At 42.4% G+C, this 27,915-nt stretch overlaps 1 protein-coding gene across 3 annotated transcripts; it reads right to left on the bottom strand.

The window, feature by feature from the left end:
• Positions 1-1,123: 1,123 nt before the first annotated feature.
• On the bottom strand, positions 1,124-26,567 carry zdhhc18 (zinc finger DHHC-type palmitoyltransferase 18). 3 transcript variants are annotated; one of them, XM_033045084.1, is made up of 10 exons: positions 26,079-26,527; positions 24,077-24,237; positions 22,897-23,046; positions 22,217-22,354; positions 18,502-18,550; positions 16,914-17,016; positions 16,114-16,223; positions 14,644-14,740; positions 8,797-8,887; positions 2,736-2,854 (listed from the first exon to the last, which is right to left on the bottom strand). In XM_033045084.1, the coding sequence occupies exons 1-9, from the start codon at positions 26,327-26,329 to the stop codon at positions 8,846-8,848; spliced, it is 1,101 nt and encodes a 366-aa protein (XP_032900975.1). In that variant the 5' UTR covers positions 26,330-26,527; the 3' UTR covers positions 2,736-2,854; positions 8,797-8,845. The 3 variants fall into 3 exon arrangements, with proteins under 3 accessions (XP_032900973.1, XP_032900974.1, XP_032900975.1); XM_033045082.1 differs by lacking the exon at positions 8,797-8,887 and having other exon boundaries at positions 1,124-2,854; positions 26,079-26,567; XM_033045083.1 differs by lacking the exons at positions 8,797-8,887; positions 22,217-22,354 and having other exon boundaries at positions 1,124-2,854; positions 26,079-26,528.
• Positions 26,568-27,915: the final 1,348 nt, after the last annotated feature.

Here is a 27,915-nt window from a genome sequence, read left to right on the forward strand (position 1 = left end):
CACATAGCAACTCTACCACGCCAGAGTTTCAGAAATTACTATTACATCGCAGCTTGAAAGAGTATGCAAACATTGTAGGCACAATTGTTCTTGGACAAAAAACAAAACAACATTTCCTTCTGTGATTCTCCCTATATTCCACGTGATTGTATTGTATTCAATTTATTGTCATTATCTCATAAGAGACAACAAAATGGATTTCCTTACAGTCAAGTACCATAAAAATAAATAATAAATAAATAAAACATTTTTTTTTTAAAGCACAAACACAGAAGTCCACGACACAACATAACCCCACAGTGGCACCAAAGTTGAGGAAGGTGATAACAATCTAAGTCAGAGTCCTTGTGTGTTGATTAGATGAAGGTGGTTGGGCCAAGTATACTATGTTGAGGAACTTGTTCAGTGATGTCTTAGGGCTGGGTTGATAGAACAACAACCTCAACCACCTTTTGCTGTACAAATATGACCACAGTCATTGTTTTCTCTTTGTTACCCGTTGGTTTCAGTTTTTCTGCCCCCATACGGTGAAATACTTCCACGATGTCAAAGGCATTCATTCTTAACTCACTTCTGGACATCTCTGGTCCACATTTGCACTGATGCTGTGTTGGATCCTGGAGAAAAGTAATCCCAGGGAACCCAAAATGGGCATCGCTGAGCATTCTTTTGGAGATTCTATTGACAATGTCTTCCATTATTTTAGTAATGGTTTACTAATTCTACCCCCAAATATGTGGCTTACTCTGAAGCCAAGAATAGCACCTCTTACTGCATTGATGTGGTTGTGTTGCACAGCAGCCCTGCATAAAACAGGACAGTGATTGGGGTTTAGGCAGAAAGTGATGGCGATGAAAACTATTCTAAATAGGACACGTTAAAAATAAAGGAGAAAGAATTTAAGCAAAACGTTTGTTTGCTATCTGTCTGGGACAGACTCATAGACAGAAAGGTGATTAGGCATCAACCTTATCTGACAATCTGATTAGGTTGTATCTCAGGATGTGGAATAATTCCGAGAACAGAAACCATTTCCACATGACTATTATGAGCTGATCAAAAACAGAGGCTGAAAGAATAAACAGATACACGTAGACACACACCCACACAAAGGAATCCATTCCACTTTAAAGCATTAAATTTGCCAATATTTATTGGACTGAATACAGGAATACTATGAACAGTCTACAGTAATCAGGTGTATTTGGAATATATACAAAGCAGCTGCACAAGGCACTTTATTATCATCTGGAGCAATGCATGATACAAGTCAGATGTCCATATTGCTTATAAATTAACTAATGCCACTTAAAACTGCATGACTATAATCCTGTTCTCACTGAAGTATCATCGCGAGTGCCACTTTCAGAATGAGCTTGCTATGCAACCTCACAATTGTTACAGCTTTCCCTTGTTCATTACAAGTGTGGCCAGCTCAGAATATCAGACAATAAGTCATATTTTCAAGGAATCATCCCGATTGAATTATTCAGAGATGAGGGGGTTGCTTTTGTTACTTTTACTTTTCCGTTCAAATTGAACATCACACCCCCGTCTTCACATATGAGAGGCAAAGAGGCATGTTGTACATTGTGGATGCTAATCTTCCAATGGTTTAAGTAAAGAAGAATGAATACCATTTTGAAACGTGTGGCCATGTTGGGAAGTATTGTATAAACTGTAAGGTGCTGAGTCAACCAAGCATGTGAAAACACTATTGACTTTGTCACCTGTTATACTTTAAATTATTATTAATACTTGGGCATGTCCAAGGTATCCATTCCTTTATTCCAGGAGTGGTTTCATGCACTGAGAGAATACTTGCTTGGATCGGAATACTGCCAGATACAAATGTTCTGTAGATGACTATTTATTGTGGATGCCGGTTGAAATAATATTCTGCAGTGTTCACAGGGGCAAGTCTATGGGTCGACTCCAGTAACTGCATTGGTGAGCGTATATACTCTTGACTATTCCACCTAATAATTGGCAGATTCTACCCTGTTGTGATATTGTGCTTGTTTACTGTCTCTAAATATTCATCCAATTACATTAATAGAGCAAAACATATTAACCCAAAAGTTTAGGAATGATTATTTCTTTAACAGGAAAGATACGCTCAGAATGTTGTAGTGGCATCATATAGTGACTATATGAATACTGAATTGGTTTCTGATACAAACCTTGTGCAAAAAAACATTTATCCGCCCAAATGTCATATTTCAAATGTTGCTTAAAAATCAAGTAGTTAAAACTATCGGTCCAATCAGTACATCCCAATGTCACAGTTAGCAATGCTCCATTCACTTTTTTACACATGTTTAGAATCTCTCCAAACTATGGACCTTCAGCACAGATTTGCCATGTCCAGGCATTTGGTATTACAGAATGTGCAAGTCCCTTCTCTCAAAATTCTTGTCACTAAGTTGAAGAACTGCACAGATCTGCTGGCAGCACATGATCTTTGGTACTAAAACCTTTTGTCATTCTCCAAATAAAAGCAGCAATAACAAAGTAACTGTGCATTTAATCAAAGGCCAGGTCATGCGGTCTTTGAGATTGCTTAGATTTAGCAATGTCCAAGGTGTGCCGGTATCCGTTGGTTCAATCCACGAGGAGCTCATGCACTGGGGGAAGACACTGTCCTTGTTGCTTGGAATATCAGCTGTTTCGTACCTTTCCCTTGCGAGTATGCAGATTTAAAGTAGCCCGGGGGCACAATGGCACAGATCACAGCACCATCTGACTTCTCTGGCATGGTTTTGTTGACGAAACACAGACTTGTCTGGTAAAGGGAAGTGGGCACACTCTGGTAAAACAGCATACTGCCTTGAACATTAAGGCCCTGATCACACTGAAGGAACAAAGGGTTGAAAGGAATTGGAAAGGAGAATAAGAAAAAGAAAAATAGCCTTTAGTAACATTCAGAAACATTCCTACAAAACTGATGTTTCATAAACTATACAAGAAGCAAGATGTGATTATTAACTTCAGCTCGATTCACAATTTAAATATATAATGAACACTGGGTTCATTTTATTTCCTTCTCACAAGGAGACGCTTCATTACCTCAGGGCACTAATATATGAATACACACAGTGCCCTCTTAATGTTTGAGACAAAGACCCATCATTTATTTATTTGCCTCTGTACGCCACAATTTGAGATTTGCAATAAAAATAATCACATGTGGTTAAAATGCACAATGTCAGATTTTATTAAAGGGTATTTTTGTACATTTTGGTTTTGCCAACTAGAAATTATAGCTATGTTTATACATAGTCCCCCCCCCCATTTCAGGGCACCATAATGTTTGGGACACATGGCTTCACAGGCGTTTGTTATTGCTCAGGTGTGTTTAATTGCCTCCTTAATGTAGGTATAAGAGAGCTCTCAGCACCTAGTTTTTCCTCCAGTCTTTCCATCACCTTTGGAAACTGTTATTGCTGTTTATCAACATGAGGACCACAATGAAAGTCAAAGAAGCCATTAAGATACTGAGAAACAAGAATAAAACTGTTAGAGACATCAGCCAGCTTAACACTCACAACAAACCAAAGAAACTTCCTCAATTACAGTATAATAACCGGAAAAAAATTAATATTAAAATTTTGGAAAGGCCCTACAACCCCCACAATTAAAATGTGGATTACGGAAATGTCGGAGACCCTATACTTAGAAAGAATTAGACTTGTCTTAATGGACAAACAAGATCTTTTCCATAAAATTTGGGCTCCATTCATTAACTATCTGAAGGGATAGATTGGCACAGCACGAGGACCCAGCTGAAACTTGAACTCAGGAACAGATGAAAAGCTATACTTTATAACCTACGAACCTATCTCCATTGATGTATTACAGGTAACCCATTCCACCTCCCTTGTTTTTCTGTTGTGTTTTTTTTTTTTTTTTGCTTTCTTTTTTATTTGTAACTTTTTACCCTCTCTTTTTCTCGCTTTCTATAAAAAATAAAAATACTAGAAGCAGAAGTAATTGATAATGGAAAATTTTAATAATGTATGACTGATGTATATGAAAAGTTTTTTTTTACTATAATATGTAACTACATTTTATAATATGTCTACTTCTAATAAATAAATTTTAAAAAAGAAGAAAAAAAAAAAGAAAAAAAAGAGACATCAGCCAAACCTTAGGCTTATCAAAATCCACTGTTTGGAAGACAGAGAGCACTGGCGAGCTTACTAATCGCAGAGGGATTGGCAGGCCAAGGAAGACCTCGACAGCTGTTGACAGAAGAAGTCTCTCTATAATAAAGAAAAATCCCCAAACACCTGTCTGACAGATCAGAAACACTCTTCAGGAGTCGGGTGTGGATTTGTCAATGACCACTGTCCGCAGACGACTTCATGAACAGAAATAAAGAGGCTACACTGCAAGATGCAAACCACTGGTTAGCCGCAAATATAGGATGGCCGGGTTACAGTTTGCCAAGAAGTAATTAAAAGAGCAACAGTTCTGGAAAAAAGTCTTGTGGACAGATGAGATGAAAATGAACTTATATCAGAGTGATGGCAAGAGCAAAGTATAGAGGAGAGAAGGAACTGCCCAAGATACAAAGCATACCACTTCACCTGTGAAACACAGTGATGGGGATGTTATGGCCTGGGCATGTATGGCTGCTGAAGGTAATGGCTCACTGATCTTCATTAATGATACAACTACTGATGGTAGTAGCATAATGAATCCTAAAGTGTATAGACACATCCTCTCTGCTCAAGTTCAAATAAATGCCTCAAAACTCATTAGCTGGCGGTTCATTCTACAGCAAAACAATTATCCCAAACATACTGCTAAAGCAACAAAGGAGTTTTTCAAAGCTAAAAATGGTCAATTATTGAGTGGCAAAGTCAATCACCTGATCTGAACCTAATTGAGCATGCCTTTTATATGCTGAAGAGAAAACTGAAGGGGACTAGCCCCCAAAACAAGCATAAGCTAAAGATGGCTGCAATACAGGCCTGACAGAGCATCACCTGAGAAGAAGCTCAGCAGCTGGTGATGTCCATGAATCGCAGACTTCAAGCAGTCATTGCATGCAAAGGATATGCAACAAAATACTAAACATGACTACTTTCATTTACATGACATTGCTGTGTCCCAAACATTATGGTGCCCTGAAATGGGGGGACTATGTATAAACACTGCTGTAATTTCTACATTGTGAAACCATAATATATAAAAATACCCTTTATTAAAATCTGACAATGTGCACTTTAACTACATGTGATTTTTTTCTATTACAAATCTCAAATTGTGGAGTAAAGAGGCAAATAAATAAATGATAGGTCTTTGTCCCAAACATTATGGAGGGCACTGTACTTCATCTTCGGAGGGAGGACAAAGCTCCAGAGAGACTCTTACTACCCAGAGTATAACTTCACCGGTCACTTTTAAGCAACCCAATTCATTAATGGGAAGAGCTTACTGTCACAAGATGCCACTCTGATGCCATAGCATAGCAGCATGAAGGGGAAACAATTATGGGAAGGAACTCTGAATATAAATAGATAAAAATAATCAACATGGCCCTCTTAAAAAACAAATGAGTCTGTTTTCGGAACAGTTTTTTTTAAATCATCATTTTCATCTCCACAGCTACTGCAACAATGACCAGAGAAGGATCAAACAGAATAAGACTTCCTTAGAGAGCAGGAACAGAATTAACTTATCGAGACCTATCATCGGCCTGAAACATTAACTCCTTCACCCTCCATAGATGTTGCCTGCCCAGAAAAGTATTTCCAGCATTTTGGTCATAATTCAGGTTCCTAGCCTTTATAGTTTGTGGGTTCTCAATAAGGTGTTCAAATGTGGATGTTCAAATGTGGAGGTCCAGGTCAGTCATTGATGAGACTACCACTGATTAAAAATGGAGCTGGGGCTGGCTGACAACAAAATTAGTATGGGAATCAAGGTTCATAAAATGAAATCGAGGAATGTCAGGTATACTGATCTTATGGAATGACTAAAACAGGCTCAAGGGGCCAAATGGCCTGATCCTCTTCATACTTCTTGTGATCTTAGGAATGCCAGTGGATGTGTATGCAGTCTACATTTGGCAACATGCTTGATAAAAGGGAAACAGTCCAAAAAACACAGATACAAGGTAGTGTCTCGTGAAAATTTCAATCCTACTAATCTTTTGACTTTTTGACAGAAGGATGTGGTGGAGGGTTGCTTTTCTGAGTAGTAGCTTGTGACCAAGCGCATAGCACAAGGCCTGGTGCTGAGGATATTGATATTTGTTACATACATTGACGACTTAGATGTGGATGTAGGAGGTCTGATTATTATGTTTGCAGATGATACACAAATTTGTGATGACTTGGGTTACGGCATGATATAGATCAGCTCGAAAGATGGAGCAATATAATTCAATCCCGTGCAAGGTGATGCATTTTTGGAAGACAAACAAGTGCAAGACGTACACAGTATTTTGGGTGGTAGTGTTGATGAACAGAGCAACTTTTGGGAAAGAAATCCATAGGTACCTGAACAGGTGGATAGGGTGTTGAAGAAGGCATATAGCATTCATCAGCCGTGACACAATAGAATGGCTGGGAAGAGAGTTTATAATACATTGGTTAGTCCACACTTGAAGTACAGTGTATGGTTCTGATGGAAGGGAGTGATTGTGCTGGAAAGGGGGCAGAGAAGATGCACCAGCAGGTTGCCGGGATTGTAACATATCAGTTATAAGGAGTGATTCAACAGGCTGGGTTTGTTTTCTCTAGAACAGAGCTGGCTGAGGGCTGACCTGTTGGAAGAATACAACATTATGAGGATAAGAATTTTTTTTTCATTCTGAGGGTTGTCTGAGGAGATATTTTCCCCCCCACACAGAGTGGTCAGAATCTAGAACGAGCTATCTGAGAAGGTGGTAGAGGCAGCTATTCTCACAACCCTTAATTATCTCGATCAACATCTGAATTGTCACGGTTAGAAGACTCTGCACCTGTTGTGGGTAAACGGGCTAAGTAGAGATGGGGGCAATTGTAGGTATGGGAATAGTGGGCTGAAGGGCCTGTTTCTGTGCTATACGACTCAATGACTCCAATCTGGAACAATCTTCCTCAAATAATAATGGCGCTTTGGATGAATTAAAGTTTTCAAAACCTGAGATTGCAACACATTTTTTAGGCAAAGGCATATAAATAACCAGTTAGTCATGTCAGCCAACGATACAGATCAACTGTGATCTCACAAATGGTTTGATGACGCAGGATGCTATGCCTGGTGCCAAGTTTCAACCCATAACTTCAACAATTCCTTTCTCTCCACAGATGCTGCTTGGCCCGCTGCGTTCCTCCAGTAGATTATTCACCGCTACAGTGGAAAAAGCTCAAGAGGTCTAAATAGCATATTGCTACTCAATTGAACTTTGACTGAACCTTACAATCAAATCTAGTTATCATTTCAATCTATGAAAACAAGCATCAGCACTGTCACAATAATGTGACTTCATATTCTTCAGGCAGCCAAATATTGGGGCAGGTTTTACAAGGATAATAAGCATGACATGGATAAACATTGCAGGGTGGGAAGCTCCGGCAAAGAATGTGCATTTGGTCAAATTCCAGCCAATTTCTTCAACAGGAAGTGTGTACAGGATCTGTCAACAATCCTCACAAGGTACATTGTCCTGAGTTCCAACAGTCATCTAGTACTTGGAGCAGCTGGCAAAGAGCCTTTTCCCTTTCCTAAAGGCAACCAGTCTTAATGCAGTGCACAATGCGCCTGTATCAAATATTCCAATCTGTAATATCATTTGACACTGAACAGCAGGCAGCCATCCATGGCAACACTGATCATCCCCACACCCATGGACTTCCTGTGTGCGGGCTGTCAGAAGCACAGACCTGGTTTTTCTCTGTTTTAGCCCAGGATCCAAGTCAGTTATCATCAATATGGAGAAGGAAAACACAATTTTCACTGGGGTGGAGTTGGATTTGGTGACATCCAACTCCTCTCTCAACCCATCCACTATTTTCAAATTGTGCAGCTACTTGTCTTCCACAAATTTCCTCCAACAAGACTGTGCAGCCACTATCAGCAACTGCTGCAAGTTCTGTTTCTCAACCACCAGCTCCATTGCCCTCACTGGCAAATACCCAAACCTGAACCAGACTGTTCACAATCTTGATGTTGCATCGGATTCAAAGTGACGTGGCACCCTTTTAGATCATTTCTCATAACAGTGACTCAGTGTCAAATGTCGTTTGTTAACACTCCTACAAAATTTCTTTTGAGGTTCTACTCATTGTGTTAAATTAAGCAAGGTGCTCATAACCTTTGCTTTAAATGTACCCCTTAAGTAATGCAATCAGTAGCCAGAGGAGGAACAGGCATAGCATCTTAAGGTGAACATAAGGTGCATTTTCCTGGGATCTGCAACTAGTGTTGCTTTATGAAATGATCACATTATGCTCATGTTTGTACAATTCTCCTCAGTGTTAGTCATGCTTCGTGTGAAAATTACTCTCTGGAGAGCTGCAAATGTTCCTAGGGTGCTAAAGCAGATCATAATCCCAATGAAATATCACCTTCAGAATAAAGTTGAGATTTCATATTAGGACACATGGAAAAAATTTGCAGAATTAACAGTCGTGAAGATCTGGGACATTAAATGGGTGGATTCTGAAAAAGGCAATGGGGTTATTGCAAGAACACCTCATTGCTAAAGGAAGTGGTCATGCTGGAGATGCACATCAGCCATCGTCTACGGCTATGGAAGATGAAAATGAAGTATGTGAGTGCGAGAGAGAGCAAGCTTACCAGCTGACTGTGTCAGCACCAGCCTCACTCTGAAAACTCTTACATCCATTCAGGCTGTGCATGTAACTGCAAAATCCACACAAGTATCCTCCTAGGGAACAAACACTCAACATTACCGATGTCGTACCATTCCATCTCTCTCAAGCCCAATTATGATGTCACCAGGGAATCTATATCCAACTGGAATAAGCATATGGTCCCAGACTGAGATTCTCCACAATCTCCTCCTAACTCCGCACAGCTGTCTCTCACTTGCATCTATTTCACCACCCCTATCACCAGCAATCGCAATTAAATCAAAGTATCTTCCCAATCCCACACCCAAATGTATTGCTCTCAGCTGTGCTTTACAGGCATAGCATTGAAATCCAGGATAATCTATTGCCCACTGAATTATTACTCAATCAGGTATACAGTGCCCTGTAGAAGAACTCAAATTTACATTATGGTCACAGAAGGCAAAGAAGACATTCGACCCACTGTCCATGCTTGCTCTACGTAGATGAAATCCAGCTAATCCATTCCATCGACTCAACATAGTCCTGCATCTACTTTCCTTTCACATACTTACCCAGCTCTCGTGCACGCTATAAAATGAATCTGCTTACATTACTTGAGCAAAACACAAAGTGCTGGAAGGACTCAGTGGGTCAGGCAGCATCTATGGAGGGAATGGACAGATGACGTTTCGGGTCAAAACCCTTCTTAACACAGAGTTCCTCCAGCATTTTGTGTTTTGCTCAAGATTCCTGCATCTGGAATTTACTGTGTCTACATTTGTGCTACTGTTACTTCCCTGGCTGTGTATTGCAAAACCTAACCACACGGTGCACAAAAACATTTCCTCTACTCTGCCTCTTCATGATTTTAAAAACTGTACTTCTATCAAATTTCCTCATAACCTCCTCATTCCAAGTAGAACAATCCAAGCTTGTTTAGTCCAGGAGACCCAATAACCAAAGTCTCTCATCCTTGGAATTATTCAGGGAAATCTCTTCTGCATCCCCAAAGCTTTCACATCTCTCTCTCTCTTTCTACAGAAGTGAATGGAATTCAAGAACACGTCAAGATTCAAGATGGGATATTCAGCTATATGTTACCCATCTATAGTAGTTCAGGGATTTCAGTTTCTGGTTCAATTTATGAGGGAAATGAAGGAAAGCATAGTTGAAGTGGGCCAGTCTCTGATCCCAACCCAAAGTATAAATAGATTTAACAGATGACATGTTGCATATTGCACATGCCGAATCTCATGGCTTGCTACTCAATAAGGCCACCATATTACGATGTTGGTATTTCCCTTTGCCTGCTGCAGTCTGAAATTCCAGCTTGTGTATTGTTTGAGAGTGAACCTTCATTACAGCTGTGCGTCAAAAACTATTCATTTAGTCACAGGTTTCTGCAGTGTTACTCTGAATGTGATAGTGAGCCAGTGAACTGGGATTTAATCAGAGAACCCCTGGAGGGACCTTTACTCCAGAATTTTGCGCAAAATGTGCAGGCTGGGGAATTTAAACCTGTTTTAGCTAGCAGATCATTTGTGGTTCTGCTTATAAATGACATTGGGACAGTGAGATAACAGCACAGATGGTGAAAAAAAAATTGCTTTAAGGTAAAAAAAAATCCCAATCAAAAAAAGTTATTCATCCATGGTGCACCGGAAAAATTAATATTAAATCAAGAGACTTATAAAGTTATCAAAAATCTGCTGCAGTACATTTGAGGACTCAGCAAAGGAAAGCAAGATGGTTTGAAAAAAAAAAAGCAAGTGTAGACTGAAGAGAAACATACAAACAGACCAAGAGCTATTACACTTACATAAAAAGGAAAAGACGAGCAAGGGCATGAGTGACAGGAAACAGCAGAGGAATTAAACGTTCATAGAAGATACACAAATCCTGCTGGAAATTTTAGAAAATCACCAATCCAGAGAGGATGAGGAACTGAAAGAACATGGTACCAGAGAAAATGGTAAATTTAAGAGCTGACAAATCCCAAGAACCTGCAAGGCGGCTTCAAGGATAGTGAATGATCCAGTTATTAATTTCCAAGATGCGATACAATCTGGAATCTTTCCTGTGCCTCGAAGAGTAGTAAATGTGTTTCCACTGCAGGTGGGACGTGTAGATAGGGCATGTTTGTTGGTGTGGGCAAATTGGGCCAAAGGGGGAATGAGGTTAGCAGGGAGAGATAGATCTGTCATGATTGAATGGCAGAGTAGACTTGATGGGCCAAATGGCCTAATTCTACTCATATCTCTTATCTTATGATCTTACCATGCTGTGCGACTATGAAAGAATACTCCAATAAGAATAAGATTAAGCAGAGTCATTGTGAGGTTAGAAAGGGAAGAACATCTGCAGGATGATTGAGGATGTGAGTCATAGAATAGAAAAGGAGAAAACTGGACATGGATTTATGGAAGGTTTTCCACAAGGTCTGCACAGGAAGCTGGTTAAGTAGGTTAGAAGACAGTTGTGGGTGAAATGTGGACATAGGTTAAGGATCGGTTATTGAACCGAAAGTAGAATGAGAATAAACAGATCCATCTCAGGTCAGCAATCTGTGACTACTGGCGTAGCTCCAACGATTCACAATCATATCAACATTTTGGCTGAAGAAATAAATGTCATTTTGCTGCTAAAAACGAGGTTTGAATAAGAATGTGGAGGATGTAAAGAAGCTTGAAAGAAGATTTGGACGAGCTGAATGAAACGGCAAGTACATTGCAGATGGAATATAATGAGGAAAAGTGCAGATCATACATTTGTCCACATTTTAGGAAAATAGAGCTTTTGTTAAATGGTGATAGATTAGATAGAATTGATGTCAAAAGAACCTTGTGTACACAGGGCACTGAAGGCTAACGTGCAGGTGCAGCAAGCAATTAGGATGGCAAATGTTATGTTAACCTTTATTGATAGATGCTTGATTACAGAGTACAGATGTCTTAATAGTATTAAGAGGCTAGGCTGCAGCTGCTGTTTTGTTGGGCTCTAGACGCTTTACACGAGAAAGGATGTACTTACTATTGAGGAAATGTAGAAAAGATTTACTATATTGGTTTCAGGGTTGGTATGTTTGCTGTATAAGGAGGGGCTGGGACTATTATCTAGAAACCTAGACGAATGAGTGGGTATTGCCTTGAAATGTACAGATGTGTTGTCAGCAGTTCAAGTGCACAGTTTTCCATGACATTTGAGGGCAAGTAGAGATAAGCAAAATAACAGGCAAAGGGAAGTTCTGGGTTAAGATCCTGCATCATAACTGAGGAGGTTAAGGGGACATTACCAGTATAAAGAGAGGGGGAGGGGTGCGGTAAGCGTCATGTCCAGAGAATAAATAAAGCACAGCAACCTCCCTCAATGGATGAAACGCCACCCAACCAAAAACCTATTGGTGCAAAGGTTAAGGGATCTCACCTTCAATCACATTTAATTCTGTCTAAATTCACACCATGACTGACTAGGAGAACTGGGAAGCAGGTGTTCCTGTTCAATTAGTGTCTTTATTTGATGGAGGACAAATAAAGGCAATAATTAAGAAAACTGAAATTATGAGCTTGCACCTGCTTGAGCTCACAGCCGATTCAAAGCTATCACAATCACCAACCCCACAGCGCACAGCTGTGGTTCCTTATTTGACTACGACTTAATCTTAAAAGCTCACATCTCGCCTTGTACCTGGCAATGAAGAACCATTCAGCTATTTTAGATACAGGCTCCTTGTGATATCTGATCTCAAATTCCAGCTTCAATCCCAAAACAACTTGTACCATGGGTATTGTGGATAGAGACATTTAGCATGGGAACAAGCCATCACACAGAGAACGTCCTGTACTTTATGTTTTTAGATATTGTTTGAACCTTTGACTACAAAGGGGCACACTTATGTCTAAGGTAAATGCATCCTCTGTCAAAACCTCCAATGAGTGTGCAACTTTTATATCACAAACAGTAGGCAATGACCTACACCTTCACCTCAACTAAATAAACTAAATCAGAACCCACTGTTTGGAACCCAGACTTAAGTTTTACTGGTGTAAATCCTATAGTGTTTTCACCAGGGGGAGAGCACCACATAATCAGTGTAAGCTTCAATCTGGGAAGGCCTTTATGGAACCAGAGAATAAAATTATTCACTTTCAATCGCCTTAGTGGGTAGAATTTGCAGGTAATATTAATCCTCAAATGTGCCTGCTTTCCTTATTGTGCTGCTGCAAGTAAGAATTCCATTGCTCTGCTTCTGGGACACATGACAATAAAATACTCTTGACTCTGATGGGAAGTCAAGAGTGTTTTATTGTCAAACGTCCCAAAACAGAACAAATGCTAGTACGGAAGTGTCATGGGGGTGCTATAGTTCTGCTGCATATAGTGCAGCCATCTCACAGCCCCAGGGGCCTGAGCTCAATTCCAACTTCCTGTCCGTATGTGTGGAATCTGCACTTTGCCCTTGTGCCCACACGGCTTACCCCTGGTGCTCCAGTTTGCTCCCACGTGCCAACTACTGTAAATTACCCCTGATGTACATAGCTGCTGAAAGAATCGGGGAAATATTAATGGGCACATGTGAGAGAATAGGTTACAAGGAAATAAGCAGGAGTATGGAATCGATAGGATGTATCCAAACATTGGCATAGTTTCAAGGGATAAAACCCCCCATGTTTGTAATACAGAAATATGAAATAACTCTATACATGTACTGCATTTGAGAGCAGATATTTAAACATACAACAACATGCATTACAACCAGTCATCTTTCTCTCTATCTCCTCATGCTTCATCCATTCTGTCCAATCTCTCCCTTCCACAACTGCTGATCCAAATTTCTCATTTCATTTCTACCTCAGAGATCATCAGGGAAAACTCAAATGAATTTCAATTTTTATTATAAATACAAGTTAATTTAAAAAAATCAATAGTTAGATGGCATTCTCTGTACAAGCAATACAATAGAACAAAGAATTGACATAAAAAAACTTTTTAAATAATACATTGTGGTAGAACACACTGGACTGGCAGTAGGTTTTGTGTGTGATCTGTTGCAATATGTAAAAAGGCAAGGATAGACCTGAAGAGACAAGCACACCTGTTCCCATACTGCAGATTTCCACTGTACTAAATCTCACCAATACTTTGCAAAACCTTCTCTTTGGTGCTTTCTTCAGACCATTCTACCAAAATCCCAAGTCACCTGCTGAGGGTAATGAATATAGCCCAAATTATTTTCTGTTGGCCCACGACCCATAATAATAATAATAATTACACAGTATTAATAAACCCAGTCTCATTTGAAACAAAAAATAGGGCTGCAATTTAATTTTTAAAAACCTCTGTGCCTTGGCCTTCATCTTTTTCTTTTAATTGCAATCTAACCTTTTAATATTAGTTCCTATTCTTTGCTCATTTATTGTAAAAATAACACGACCCCAACAGCAACAGCTGTTACAACTTGTATATCAATACTTGGCTTCCGTGTTCCAAAGTTCATTCCAGGAGGGTGATCCTACTCATTTCACTATCATGAGATGTCCCTCTTAACTAGTCAAGGAGTTGATATATCGTGATCTCTTAAGCGAGTCCAGCGCAGATCGTTATATACACACACACATCTGTCGACAAAGTAAATCAGTTTCTGAAGGCTTGGCCCAAGTAACATTCTCAGCCATAGAACTGCATGCAAAATGTCAGTGAGACAGGAATATTCCCACATGTGGCACCTTTGCTTCCCCTCATGCTCAGGGTGAAGTCATGCGGTAGGAGGAAATGGATAGGTGCATGAGGGAAGATGGAGTCAAACACGACAGGCAGGGATTAATTCACTTCATTAGAGGTCACGTCCTACCAGGTTGGCTTCCATTTTCGCTTCCTGAGTAATATTATGTTGGCCCCCAGACTGCTGTATTGTATCTGGGTCCAAGAAACCACGTCTGTCAATTAAACTGGGGAACAAAGAGAAAAAGCAATGAGCAATCTCGATGCATGGTATGTTTACATACATAATCCTCTGATAAACTCCAAATGGCAAAACAGGTCTGAGACTAATTCTGCCATTCCTTTTAGTTTCACTCCTTTGCGAGAAAGTAAGAGCAGAACAAAAAGCCATTTAACCTTCAACATTGTCATGCACTTCAATGAATCTCATCCCTTTAGTGCACCAGCAGCTCCACCGAGTATCATCACTTCACTTACCTATTGCAAATGTAACAAATTATTACATACTTTCAATCCCAGGTAGATTGTTCCACTGATTTACCATGGAACACAATTTTATTTTTTTTATAATTGATTTTTAATTTTGTTTCATCCAAAGAAAGAAACTGGCAGAAGAGGCAATGTTTGCAGAGGATTGCAATCCTGATCAATTAGGGCGAGGATAGTCACAAAATGCTGGCGTAACTCAGGCAGCATCTCAGGAGAGATGGAATGGGTGACATTTCAGGTCGAAACCCTTCTTCATTCAACATGACAAGCAACATTGGGGTTAGGACTGGGTAAAAGGACCAAATTGCCCATAGCACGTTACAAGGACTTTACACTAGAACCTTGTAGCACATCACATTGAAGATTCATCCTTATACTCTTTGCCTTTTGCAACTAATGTCAAATAGGCAGCATAGTGAACAAATCTTTTCACATTATTTATCTTTTATTAGTTAACAAAAAAACCTCTGCTGTCCATAGCTTCATCCAATGTCCACTGATTTGGCACAGCAGACTACGAGTTATCAGGGCTATGAAAATGGGCCTACAGGAAAATAAGTACGAGGGAGGGATACCATGGTTAGTAAGGTGGTGCCAGAGATATAAAAATGGCCTTTATTGAAATCTGACAATGTGCACTTTAACCACATGTGATTTTTTTCTATTACAAATCTCAAATTGTGGAGTACAGAGGCAAATAAATAAATGATGGGTCTTTGTCCCAAACATTATGGAGGGCACTGTACAGTAATAGGACATAGAAGGTCATCTGGGCTAAGTGTTCGGCTGGCAACCGGTAGGTAGCCGGTTCGAATCCCGCTTGGAGTGCATACTGTCGTTGTGTCCTTGGGCAAGACACTTCACCCACCTTTGCCTGTGTGTGAATGTGTGTGAGTGATTGGTGGTGGTCGGAGGGGCCATAGGCGCAGATTGGCAGCCACGCTTCCGTCAGTCTGCCCCAGGGCAGCTGTGGCTACAGAAGTAGCTTACCACCACCGAGTGCGACTGAGGAGTGAATGAATAATGCGATGTAAAGCGCCTTGAGTATTAGAAAGGCGCTATATAAATCCCATCCATTATTATTATTATTATCTGCAGATACTATTCCTACCTCGGTGGCATTGGTCCACACAAGACTGCACAGCAGTTAGTGAAGATACTGTTGTAACTGTACGGATTGGTGCTTTCATCTGAATGCTTACTGGACCACGAGCCTTTAATCTGTTAAGACATCAAAAAGGACATTAAACAAACAACAGGATCAAAAATAAAAATAAATCTAGTCATTTCTAAAACTAGATTTCTCTGCAGTGCGTTGGCAGAACTTCCTTCCCTGTATAAACCCTATCCATGTATAATTGATAGGCAGTTATTCAGGGACATAGCACTTCAACTTCTGATTAATGAAAGGGAGGCACACAGCTTGTTATAGACCCTATATTTCAGAACATGGGAAAGCATGCTTGACAAAGGAAGGCCTGAGATGAGGGAAGCCTACAAAAGCACATGACAGACCCGTAAAAAAGTGTGCAGGGAATGATCCCAAAAGAGAGGTGGTTGCAAGAGAGTGACAAGGGGGTGTCAAAATTACTTAGAGGGGAGAGAATGTTTCAGAGGGTAGGCAGAGCTCTAAAGGTTTGGGTTAGGAAGAGGTCTAACAGACAAAACTCCCAGCACGGAAGAAAATAGAGTAAAGAAAGCAAAAGATGTATGAAAGAAATTCATATGGAGGTCTGTTGGTACATTAATTGGAACAGGCCACTGGAAGTTTTTTGGTCTTCCCATTCACTTTTACAATAACAATCAAGGACAGCAGGGAGCCCGACACAATTCATTTATTTGATCATGTTATAGCCAAATGGAATAATGAATGAATCAGGACTGTTCTCACAATGGTGTTGTTTTACTTACATCTTCATTAGTTGTCAGGTTGGAAGCCACCAGATACGTGTGAAACCCTGAGAGACCCAGAATAGACCAAACTGAGAAAAAACATACCACCAGCTCAAGTGCGGTAGGTGGAGTCAAGAAAAGTAATTTGCAAAGTTCAACAATGTCAGTCATCACCATTCCCAAACCCACGCGCCACTCCCCAAAACACCATCCCTCTACAACACCCAGCCTCTCCATATCTGATTTGCTATCCTCTTGTTTTGCATAAAAGCCGATTTCTGCAAGTTTATTTTTTATTGTTCTGTTATAATAATGTTAATGGCAAGGAACGAAGGATGGATACATAACACTTGTTCCAAAAATAATCTTCTAGTAACCAACAACTCATCCTCCAAAAAAGACCTGAAAGTATCATCAGATACAGTCCAGAAACATGCAGGACACAGCACGCCAGCTTCAATTGCTGGAGGTTAAGTGAGGAGATCTATATTATGCCCTCTACCTGTTTTGTTCAGACCCACTAATAATGAAGATTACACACAGATCCAAGCCTAATACTAAATTAATTTGCATGCAGCAAGACAATTTCCCTCAGGTATTCTAATCTTATCTGTTGTGGCTCTTAGTTTCTCTGGTAACTTTCACTTTGATTTGGCCTCTCTCTTCAATGATCCTTGCCTTCCAATTTTCTACTAATTCAGGAAATATTCCCATTTCCTAGAAAATGTCATTGTGATGCTGCTACATAAGGAAGGTGGTGAGATAGGAAATGGAGGAAATCAGGGAATGACAAAGTATGTTACACACATTGAATTAAAACAAAATAAGAGACGATGCAAGGGTCTAAGCAGGGTGTTTATCCTTGTCGTGAATTGTAGAACCAGGCAGCGCTGTTTCAAATGATGAGATCCTTCATTTAATCCAAATGCAGTCATAAACTGTTGGACATGATCATTTTAAAGGTGTGAATTTCAAGATATCAAAGGGTAGTTTCCACTGCTTGAGTTGTGGAGTTAAAATAGAGATAGGCCTTCCTGGAGCAAACACAAGCAAAGGGTAGCAAAAATAGCTATTCTCTTCTGCAAAAAAGAAATGCTCTAAACTTTCAAGCAGAGATCAATAATTTTTGAAAAGCAAATATGTTAAGGGTCAGGGAAGAGGTAAATATTTAGCGCCAGGCCACCGATCAGTCACAATCTAATATAATGGCAGAATAAGCTAAGGGGTCCAAATAGCCTAGTCCTATGTTCCTAACATTGCTCTCTGGGGGCAGGTTGGATATGCATTAGAAAGCGACTTCTGTGTACTTAGCTTCAAGTGCAGTGCAAAACCCTACACTAAAATTCAACTGATTCTCAATTTCCTATCTCTGATGCAGAGGTGCTACTTTTATTTAAATAATAAAGTCCAAGTCAAGATCAACTACCACTCCCCAGCCGCGTGCAGCTCCCATAGTAACCCTCTGCCCCCACAAACCCAATCCAAAGAGAAACACATCCTTCTGGACGAAAGGAAATTAAACTTTAAACTTAAACTGAACTTTCACTTTCTAGATCAGTGGGATGAATATACCAGTAACACATTGCAATAGCAAAGAAAAGGATATCTAGCTGGAGTTTCTTGGAGTGTGTTTAATAGCCCAACGTTCTGAGATCCTGGAGATGAAAAATGACAAATATTAATGCTGAGTGAGTTGATTAGCAATGGTACAGCAACCATAGTATCAGTCTTTAATTTACTTTACTTTAGAGATACAGCATGGAAACAGGGCCTTCGGCCTACTGAGTCCACGCTGACCAGCATTCACCCATTCTCACTAGTTCTACGTTATCCCACTTTTGTATTAACTCCGTACACACTAGGGGCAATTTACAGAGGCCAATTAACCTACAAACGCGCACGTCTTTGGGACGGGGAGGAAACTGATCCGTCACTGAGAGAACATGCAAACTTCACACAGACAACACCCGAGGTCAGGGTCGAACCCAGATCTCTGGCACTGAGAGTCAGCAACTCCACCAGCTGTGCCACTGTGCCCTTTGGCCCAACATGCCCACGCTGGCCCAGATGCCCCATTTACACTTGTCCCGCCTGCCTGCGTTTGGCCCATATCCCTCTAAACCTTTCCTATCCAAGTACCTTGTCCAAATGTTGTTTAAATGTTGTTATTGTACCCGTCTCAACTACCTCCTCTTACAGCTTGCTCCATATACCATCACATGATGGAAGAAAAGAGAAGTAGCAAATGAATTCCAGAGTTTAGGGAAAGAGAAGGCACAGTTTCTGATAATGAGATGTGTTGACCACGGGAATAAGAAAGCAGAAGGCATCGCAAAGACCGCGTTCGGAGAGTTTGGTAAGAGAGGAAGTGGGAGATATGGTGACAAGGGTGAGAATGTTAAGAGCAGGGACTAATTTATCTATAAGTAATGCAAATAAGATAACGTCAGAAAAATTAGAGAGAGAGAGAGAGAAAAGAGAGAGAGAGAGAGAGAGAGAGAGAAAAAAGAGAGAGAGAGAGAGAGAGGGGGGGGGAGAGAGAAAAAAGAGAGAGAGAAAAAAGAGAGAGGGGGAGAGAGAAAAAAGAGAGGGGGGGAGAGAAAAAAGAGAGAGGGGGAGAGAGAAAAAAGAGAGAGGGGAGAGAGAAAAAAGAAAGGGGGGGAGAGGGAAAAAAGAGAGGGGGGGAGAGGGAAAAAAGAGAGGGGGGGGAGAGGGAAAAAAGAGAGGGGGGGGAGAGGGGAAAAAGAGAGGGGGGGGAGAGGGAAAAAAGAGAGGGGGAGAGAAAAAAGAGAGGGGGAGAGGGGGGAGAGAAAAAAGAGAGGGGGGAGAGAAAAAAGAGAGGGGGAGAGGGGGGATGGGAGAGAAAAAAGAGAGGGGGAGAGGGGGAGAGAAAAAAAGAGAGGGGGAGAGAGGGAGAGAGAGAGGAAAAAAAAAAACTGACCAGGAGCCCACACCATGCACTCACCTTCTCCCAATCGTAGGTTCACAGCCTCATAGAAACATCGAAATTACGTGCAGGAGTAGGCCATTCGGCCCTTCGAGCCTGCACCGCCATTCAATGTGATCATGGCTGATCATCCAACTCAGTATCCCGTACCTGCCTTCTCTCCGTACCCTCTGATCCCCTTAGCCACAAGGGCCACATCTAACTCCCTCTTAAATATAGCCAATGAACTGGCCTCAACTACCCTCTGTGGCAGAGAGTTCCAGAGATTCACCACTCTCTGTATGAAAAAAGTTTTTCTCATCTCGGTTTTAAAGGATTTCCCCCTTATCCTTAAGCTGTGACCCCTTGTCCTGGACCAAGTCTATCCAGTCTTTCTTCATAAGACAGTCCTGACATCCCAGGAATCAGTCTGGTGAACCTTCTCTACACTCCCTCTATGGCAATAATGTCCTTCCTCAGATTTGGAGACCAAAACTGTACGCAATACTCCAGGTGTGGTCTCACCAAGACCCTGTACAACTGCAGTAGAACCTCCCTGCTCCTATACTCAAATCCTTTTGCTATGAAAGCTAACATACCATTCGCTTTCTTCACTGCCTGCTGCACCTGCATGCCTACTTTCAATGACTGGTGTACCATGACACCCAGGTCTCGCTGCATCTCCCCTTTTCCTAATCGGCCACCATTTAGATAATAGTCTGCTTTCCTGTTTTTGCCACCAAAATGGATAACCTCACATTTATCCACATTATACTGCATCTGCCAAACATTTGCCCACTCACCCAGCCTATCCAAGTCACCCTGCAGTCTCCTAGCATCCTCCTCACAGCTAACACTGCCCCCCAGCTTAGTGTCATCCGCAAACTTGGAGATATTGCCTTCAATTCCCTCATCCAGATCATTAATATATATTGTAAATAGCTGGGGTCCCAGCACTGAGCCTTGCGGTACCCCACTAGTCACTGCCCGCCATTGTGAAAAGGACCCGTTTACTCCTACTCTTTGCTTCCTGTTTGCCAGCCAGTGCTCTATCCACATCAATACTGAACCCCCAATGCCGTGTGCTTTAAGTTTGTATACTAATCTCTTATGTGGGACCTTGTCGAAAGCCTTCTGCAAGTCCAGATACACCACATCCACTGGTTCTCCCCTATCCAGGCTACTAGTTACATCCTCGAAAAATTCTATAAGATTCGTCAGACATGATTTACCTTTCGTAAATCCATGCTGATTTTGTCCAATGATTTCACCACTTTCCAAATGTGCTGCTATCCCATCTTTAATAACTGACTCTAGCAGTTTCCCCACTACCGATGTTAGACTAACTGGTCTGTAATTCCCCGTTTTCTCTCTCCCTCCCTTCTTAAAAAGTGGGGTTACGTTTGCTACCCGCCAATCCTCAGGAACTACTCCAGAATCTAAAGAGTTTTGAAAGATTATTACTAATGCATCCACTATTTCTGGAGCTACTTCCTTAAGTACTCTGGGATGCAGCCTATCTGGCCCTGGGGATTTATCGGCCTTTAATCCATTCAATTTACCCAACACCACTTCCCGACTAACCTGGATTTCACTCAATTCCTCCAACTCCTTTGACCTGCGGTCCCCTGCTATTTCCGGCAGATTATTTATGTCTTCCTTAGTGAAGACGGAACCAAAGTAGTTATTCAATTGGTCCGCCATATCCTTGTTCCCCATGATCAACTCACCTGTTTCTGACTGCAAGGGACCTACATTTGTTTTAACTAATGAACATCCCTCACTCCCCTGGATTACAGCACAATATTACTAAATAACATATTGTTTACAAACAAAACAACAAATAGCTTTCAGGCAACATTTCTGGAGAGAATGTTAGATTTAGCTCATTGGGCGAAAGGAATCAAGGGATATGGGGAAAAAGCAGGAACAGGGTACTGATTTTAGATCAGCCATTATCATATTGAATGGCAGTGCTGGCTCGAAGGGGCGAATGGCCTACTTCTGTGCCTATTTTTCTGTTTCTATGAATGTGTGACGTTTTGAGTCGAGACTTCTTCAGACTGTCAGAGCCCATTTCTTGTCTCAAGGGATGCTGCCTGTCCTGCTGAGTTACTCCAGCATTTTATGTCTATATTTGGTGTAAAGCCTTCCTACACAAATACCTTTCACCTGCTAATTTTAAAATCATAAGACCTGTGACCTCATCTCTAAAGAAAAGCAGTAATTCAGAGAGAGGGAGAGCTAATCCATAAAATGGATTTCCAAGGATAATTCATTCCCATACATGCTCCACCTTTCCTCACTTCCTATTAACTATTGGACTGTCCTTTGCCATAACAACATTTATACATAGTATTACTAACACGGGAACAATGTTCCAAAGCAAACTTACGAAGTGCAAGGTGAGTTATCACGCAGGCAAAAATGAAAGCAGTTAGAAAGGAAAGCGACAACAGAAACATGTAGAAAAATCTGTAGTTCCTTTTCCCAACACAGTTTCCGACCCAAGGACAGTGGTGATCAAATCGCTCTGCAAGATGGACAAAGATTCACATTAGCACAGCAAGATACACCTCTTCTTAGGGATTTCAATTCTGGGCTGAAACAACCACAATCCGTTTTCCAGTCCTCAGAGATCTGGCAGAGATGGTCCAACCCATCTGCTTCTTAATCCCACTAGATGATCTCATAACAGACCGGTGGATAATAATTAAGAGTTGGGAATCCAGCCGACTGGGTGTCCTTGCAGAAATGCCCAAAATGATAACGTCCTCGGACTGATCTTTCCCTCGGTGACCAACAGCATCCAACTCACTGTGCGCCCCTTTTTAAACTCGGTTTCGTGATCACAATGACTTTGGGGAATTGTGACAATTTACCTTGGCCACCATCTCCCACAAGCCTATACCCAACGGCACCGGTCCCACCAAATCCCCTGCCCACTTAGGAACCAGTTCACACCCAACCCTCAGAAACTCCAATTATATGCCAACCCCCAGAAACTCCAATGGCATGCTGCTCGTATCTTTATCCAGCCCCATGCCCTTGGGTCTGCCCTCAACCAACACTCACCCACACAGTTATCACAGAGGCTGCAGTGCGATGTTCGTGGAGGCCGGAACATTTTGCAGCTGAAGCAGTATTTGAGTTTGACTGTCTGTTCATTGATCAACACCTCCTTTGTTCGAGGTGGCGGTCGATAACCCGACCCACCAGAGTTATCTGGAAAAGAAACGAGTACATTTTGTTTTAACGTGCTGGAAACTGATGATTTAACCTATAAGACCAGGTCGAATGACCAATAAACAATTTCTCCCAAATGCACTGCCTCTCCCTCTCTGAAGGTGGACAGTGAGGGGCATGCAAAGGAGGAAGAAACAAAGGTCCATCACAGTCCAGTTAAGAAAAGCAAACTTTACTCCCTTGATCGTAAGCCACATTCTGTCTGATCACTACTCACTCTCCAACCACTGAGACAGCACAACATGAGCTGCAGTTCTGGGAGTGATAGAAACCTGTTTCACTTTGGGTCCAATTCTCTGCCCCACGCAGGTCCTATTTGCTGTTGACACACAGTGCATCGCACTGCAATTGACTGATTCGCTTCAGTCCGGCTCGGTCAACAAGGTAGAGTACAAGGGGCAAAGGTACACAAAAATGCTGGAGAAACTCAGCGGGTGCAGCAGCATCTATGGAGCGAAGGAAATAGGCGACGTTTCGGGCCAAAACCCTTCTTCAGACTGATGGGGGGTGGGGGGGAGAAGGAAGGAAAAAGGGAGGAGGAGGAGCCCGTACAAGGGGCAGTTCTGCCTGAAACCAGGCTTATTTACCTGGGCTCCTCATCATTTGTAATTCCTCATTCACAAAATACTGGTCTTAGTTCTTAAAGTTAAAAATGAATGTAATCAAGCTCTCCTAACAATGGCCCAGTCTGTTTCCCTTCGGGACTAACGGAAATTGAGAATGCATAAAAGGCTGGAATTGTATAAGAGCAAAAGTCTGGAGACTCTAGGAGGATCCAGTGATCGAAGCAAGCACGTAACGAAATATGATGGAAATGACAGCTTCAAATTATTTACTCAGATTACATAAAAAGCATATTTGTATTTCTTTCTTAAAATTAAAACTGCAAATAATTCACAAGCTAGTTAAAAATGATTATAACCCTACTTCATATTAACCCCTTTATATTCCAGACTTCCTGGGTTCAGCTAGAATGCAGGTAATACAGTCAGCCAAGAAGTACATTCACCTATCTGCTTCTCCAAGTTGGCTGCTTCATCCGGGGTAGATCGCGGCAGGATCCCAGGATCGGTGAAGCTCGTGTGCAGCAATGTGCTTAGTACAAACACAAACAGTAGTCCTGCAATGATTGGAATGGCCACGGTCAGGTTCTCCGTCAAGTAAGGACAGCTGTGAAAATGAAAGCCAAAAGGTTGACATTTATTCTGGACATGCATCATAAAACCACACAATTATTCAATTGGAGAGTGTCGCTTTACTCGGTACCTAATGCGCTGGAGATACAAGGAACTGCAGATTCTGGGATCTTGAGAAAAACACAAAGTGATGGAGGAACTCAGTGGGTCAGGCAGCCTCTGTGGAGGGAATTACACAAACGACATTTCAGGTAGGAGACCCTTCTACAGTGGAGAGGTACAACAGCCTTCTTCTGAACATTTTTTGTTCATGTTCACTCTGCATCCAATGTGACTATCCTACTCAGCTCTGCCTCAGTGTAAAATACCACAGCAGTATCTTTGACTCAAGTATCCTCTGAAATAGTCTAGCAAGCCTCTCACTCAAGGGCCATTTAGGATTGGATGATAAATTTGGGACTTCTATCAACGTTCATGTCCTGTGACCAAATAAAAAAAACAAAACCGGGAAATTATTCATCACATCAAGCAATGGCCAGACATGCCCTGGCAGCCAACAGTCAGTTAATCAGCTGCAGTTTATAAGACCCTTGGAATGTGCGGTCCATCTGAAAGGGACAGGTTGATAATCCAGACTACCACACAACTATGAAAAGCTCTGAAATCAAGATGTAGGCCTTTCTACGTAGCACCCTCTCATTATTTTTGCTTGTTGAGGATTCCAACTTAGTTGAAGTTCACTAAAGAGACTTGGTGTCCTACTTGCATCACTGCTGACTATAGCAGTAGACTTATTTCACTGTTGTATTTGAATGAGTCTCCGCAAACCTTTGAATTAATCTGGGACGGAGGAAAAACAATTGTGCAAAGTCCTTCTGTGTTCCCAATTTCTCAGCGTACCGCTGAGCCAGGGATAGGTTGCCTGTTTTAGTGAACAATCGTTGATGGATCAGGAGAATGAGGATTCCAAATAGCTTCTGGTGGTTTCAGTGAGATTATAAATTCATAGAAGGCATTGGCCCATCGAGTCTACTCCGCCCTTCAATCATGGCTGATTTAACTTTCCCTCTTAACTCTAGTGAGAGTACGTGAAGAGAGTGAGAAAGAGATGATAAGTTCAGGAGTCTGATAATTGTTCTTCAGTCTGGGCTTTCAAACTCCCGTATCTTCTCCCAGAGGGTAGAAGAGAGAAAGGGACCATGTTACGTTGCTGGCCATATTGACGTCAAGGAAATTGAAGCTGTCGACTCTTCTTTGGACACATTCGTTGGAAGTGTTTGCAAAGATTATTCCTGGACACTAAAAATATCAAATGTTCTTTGCCTTATTTCCCCGTACCACCTCGTTCTCCGCTCGCCTCATCTGTTCAACTAAATAGCTAATAAATGGAGGAACTCAACGGGTCAGGCAGTGTCTGTGGACGGGGAATGGACAGACAATGTCTCGGGTCGGGACCCTTCTTCTGTCCATTCCCTCCACAGACGCTGGTCGACCCGCTGAGTTCCTCAACGACTGGCTTTGTTTCTGCCCCAGATTCCAGCACTCACAGTTTCCTTGTTTCTCTCGCTTTCCCTTTAAGTTGCGTTGTTCTAAGAGTTAGGCTGGTTTAATGTTCTGATGCCATGATGCCGAGCTGAGGCAGTAACCCACCCTTGAGGCAGTAACCCACCCTGGCACATCACATCCCCCACCAGTCTGAAGAAGGGTTTCGGCCCGAAACGTTGCCTATTTCCTTCGCTCCAAAGAGTTTCTCCAGCATTTTTGTGTACCTTCGATTTTCCAGCATCTGCAGTTCCTTCTTTAACACATCACATCCCCTGTTCCCTCCACAGACGCTGCCCGACCCTCTCGCTAAGTTAAAGAAGAAACACTTACTCGAACCCGAAGAAGAGTCCGCTGGTGCCGACGATGAGGCCCAGGGTCAGGTAGAAGGCGCTGCTCTGCCGCCCGCTGATCAGCCGCCCGTCGCAGAAGAACCGGTTCTTCCCGGCGAACGATTCCCACTTGCGGCGACGGCGCCGCTGCTGCTGCTGCTGTTTGCCCGAGGCCGGGGGCTGGGCCTGGGAGGTGGCGCTGGAGCCGGGCCCGGGGCCTAGCGCGATCTGCCGGTACTCGCACACGTTCATCACCGGAGGGACGGACTCTCTCTCACAGCGCACAGTATCCGCACTCGAGCTCCGTCAGTGGGCGGCCCACCTCCCGCACGGCCCGCCACACTTGCCGTGTACTCAACATGACAGCCGCTGGTCATGGGCGGTGGCCTGGCCGCGGGGACCTCCCGTCGCAGCGCCCCCTGCAGCCCCGGAGGTGGAGATGAGGCCCAGGCTGCTTCGCCTTCGTCGCCCCCACCCCCGCCTGACCACGGTCCTCCAGCAGCGCAGCGCCACCCTGAGGACTGGAGGTGGAGATGAAGCCCAGGCTGACCAAGGACCTCCAGCAAAGCAGCGCCACCCTGAGGACTGGAGGTGGAGATGAGGCCCAGGCTGCTACGCCTTCGCCGCCCCCGCCCCTGACCACGGACCTCCAGCAGCGCAGCGCCACCCTGAGGACTGGAGGTAGAGAACAGTGCCGGACAGAGGGCCTCCACATACAGTGCCGCCAGGAGGTCGGGACCGACAACCTCCACCGACAGCGCCTCCACCACAACTGCTGGACGGATGACAAATGTCCATCCCCACAACCTGTCACGTCGTGATTGGGAGATGGCTCCCGATCCCATGGCGACAGGTAATAGGTTCTGGGCCTCTCGTCTGGAGGGAATAGATCGGCCTCCAAGCGATCGGTGGCAGCGAATCTCTCAAACGCAGGGAGAGGAGAGAAGAGAAGCGCGGAGTATGGGGGCGATGAGCCGACCTCCGGACACACCGCCACCCGATGGTGGGGTAGCTCCGCATTGGCGGCGGCCAGCGCCACCTGGAGGCCAAGGCCGGCAGCCTGGAGACGTGAACGAAACATTGTCATCAAATATTATAGAGGAGCTATAATCTTTGATTGTCATGTTCTTGAACCAACTCGCACAACCCAACTAAAACACATTGCACCTCTTGCACTGCCATGGACTTGTTTTATTTCTAATTGTGTTTTGCACTAATGCCTTTTTTTTTGCAGCCTTTTTTATTTTTGTTGTCTGGCAAAAATCATGTGTATCATGTATAGTTTATGTTTGAAGAAAGTCTGAAGAAGGGTTTCGGCCCGAAACGTCACCTATTTCCTTCGCTCCATAGATGCTGCTGCACCCGCTGAGTTTCTCAGTCATTTTTTTGTGTACCTTTAGTTTATGTTTTTGTGGGTTTGTTTAAGTCTATATACATGTGCTGCAATTGTACCTATATTTCATTGTATTTGTGCATACAACAATACACTCAACTTGTCCCAGTGTATGGTCTTATTTTCGGTTGGTACGAAATTCTGGGATTTTCTCCTTTAAGATTTTTTTTAAAGCCCTTTCAGTCCTGCTTTTGGTCATCTTCCTTCAAGATTCAAGGTTCAAGAGAGTTTATTGTCATGTGTCCCTGATAGGACAATGAAATTCTTGCTTTGCTTCAGCACAACCGAACATAGTAGGCATGACTACAGAACAGATCAGTGTGTCCATATACCATTATATAAATATACACACATGAATAAATAAACTGATAAAGTGCAAATAAACAAATAATGGGCTATTAATGTTCAGAGTTTTGTCAGAGGCAAGTTTAATAGCCTGATGGCT

Source organism: Amblyraja radiata, chromosome 27 (genome assembly GCF_010909765.2).
Source record: "Amblyraja radiata isolate CabotCenter1 chromosome 27, sAmbRad1.1.pri, whole genome shotgun sequence".
NCBI lineage: Eukaryota > Metazoa > Chordata > Chondrichthyes > Rajiformes > Rajidae > Amblyraja > Amblyraja radiata.

Coding starts and splice junctions, on each gene's coding strand:
- zdhhc18 (XM_033045082.1), bottom strand. CDS start 26,329: ATGAACGTGTGCGAGTACCGGCAGATCGCGCTAGGCCCCGGGCCCGGC. Junction 17,017..18,501: donor CTCCAAGAAACTCCAGCTAG/ATATCCTTTTCT, acceptor GACTCCACCTAC/CGCACTTGAGCTGGTGGTAT. Junction 14,741..16,113: donor TGTGGACCAATGCCACCGAG/GTAGGAATAGTA, acceptor TTTGTTCCCCAG/TTTAATTGACAGACGTGGTT.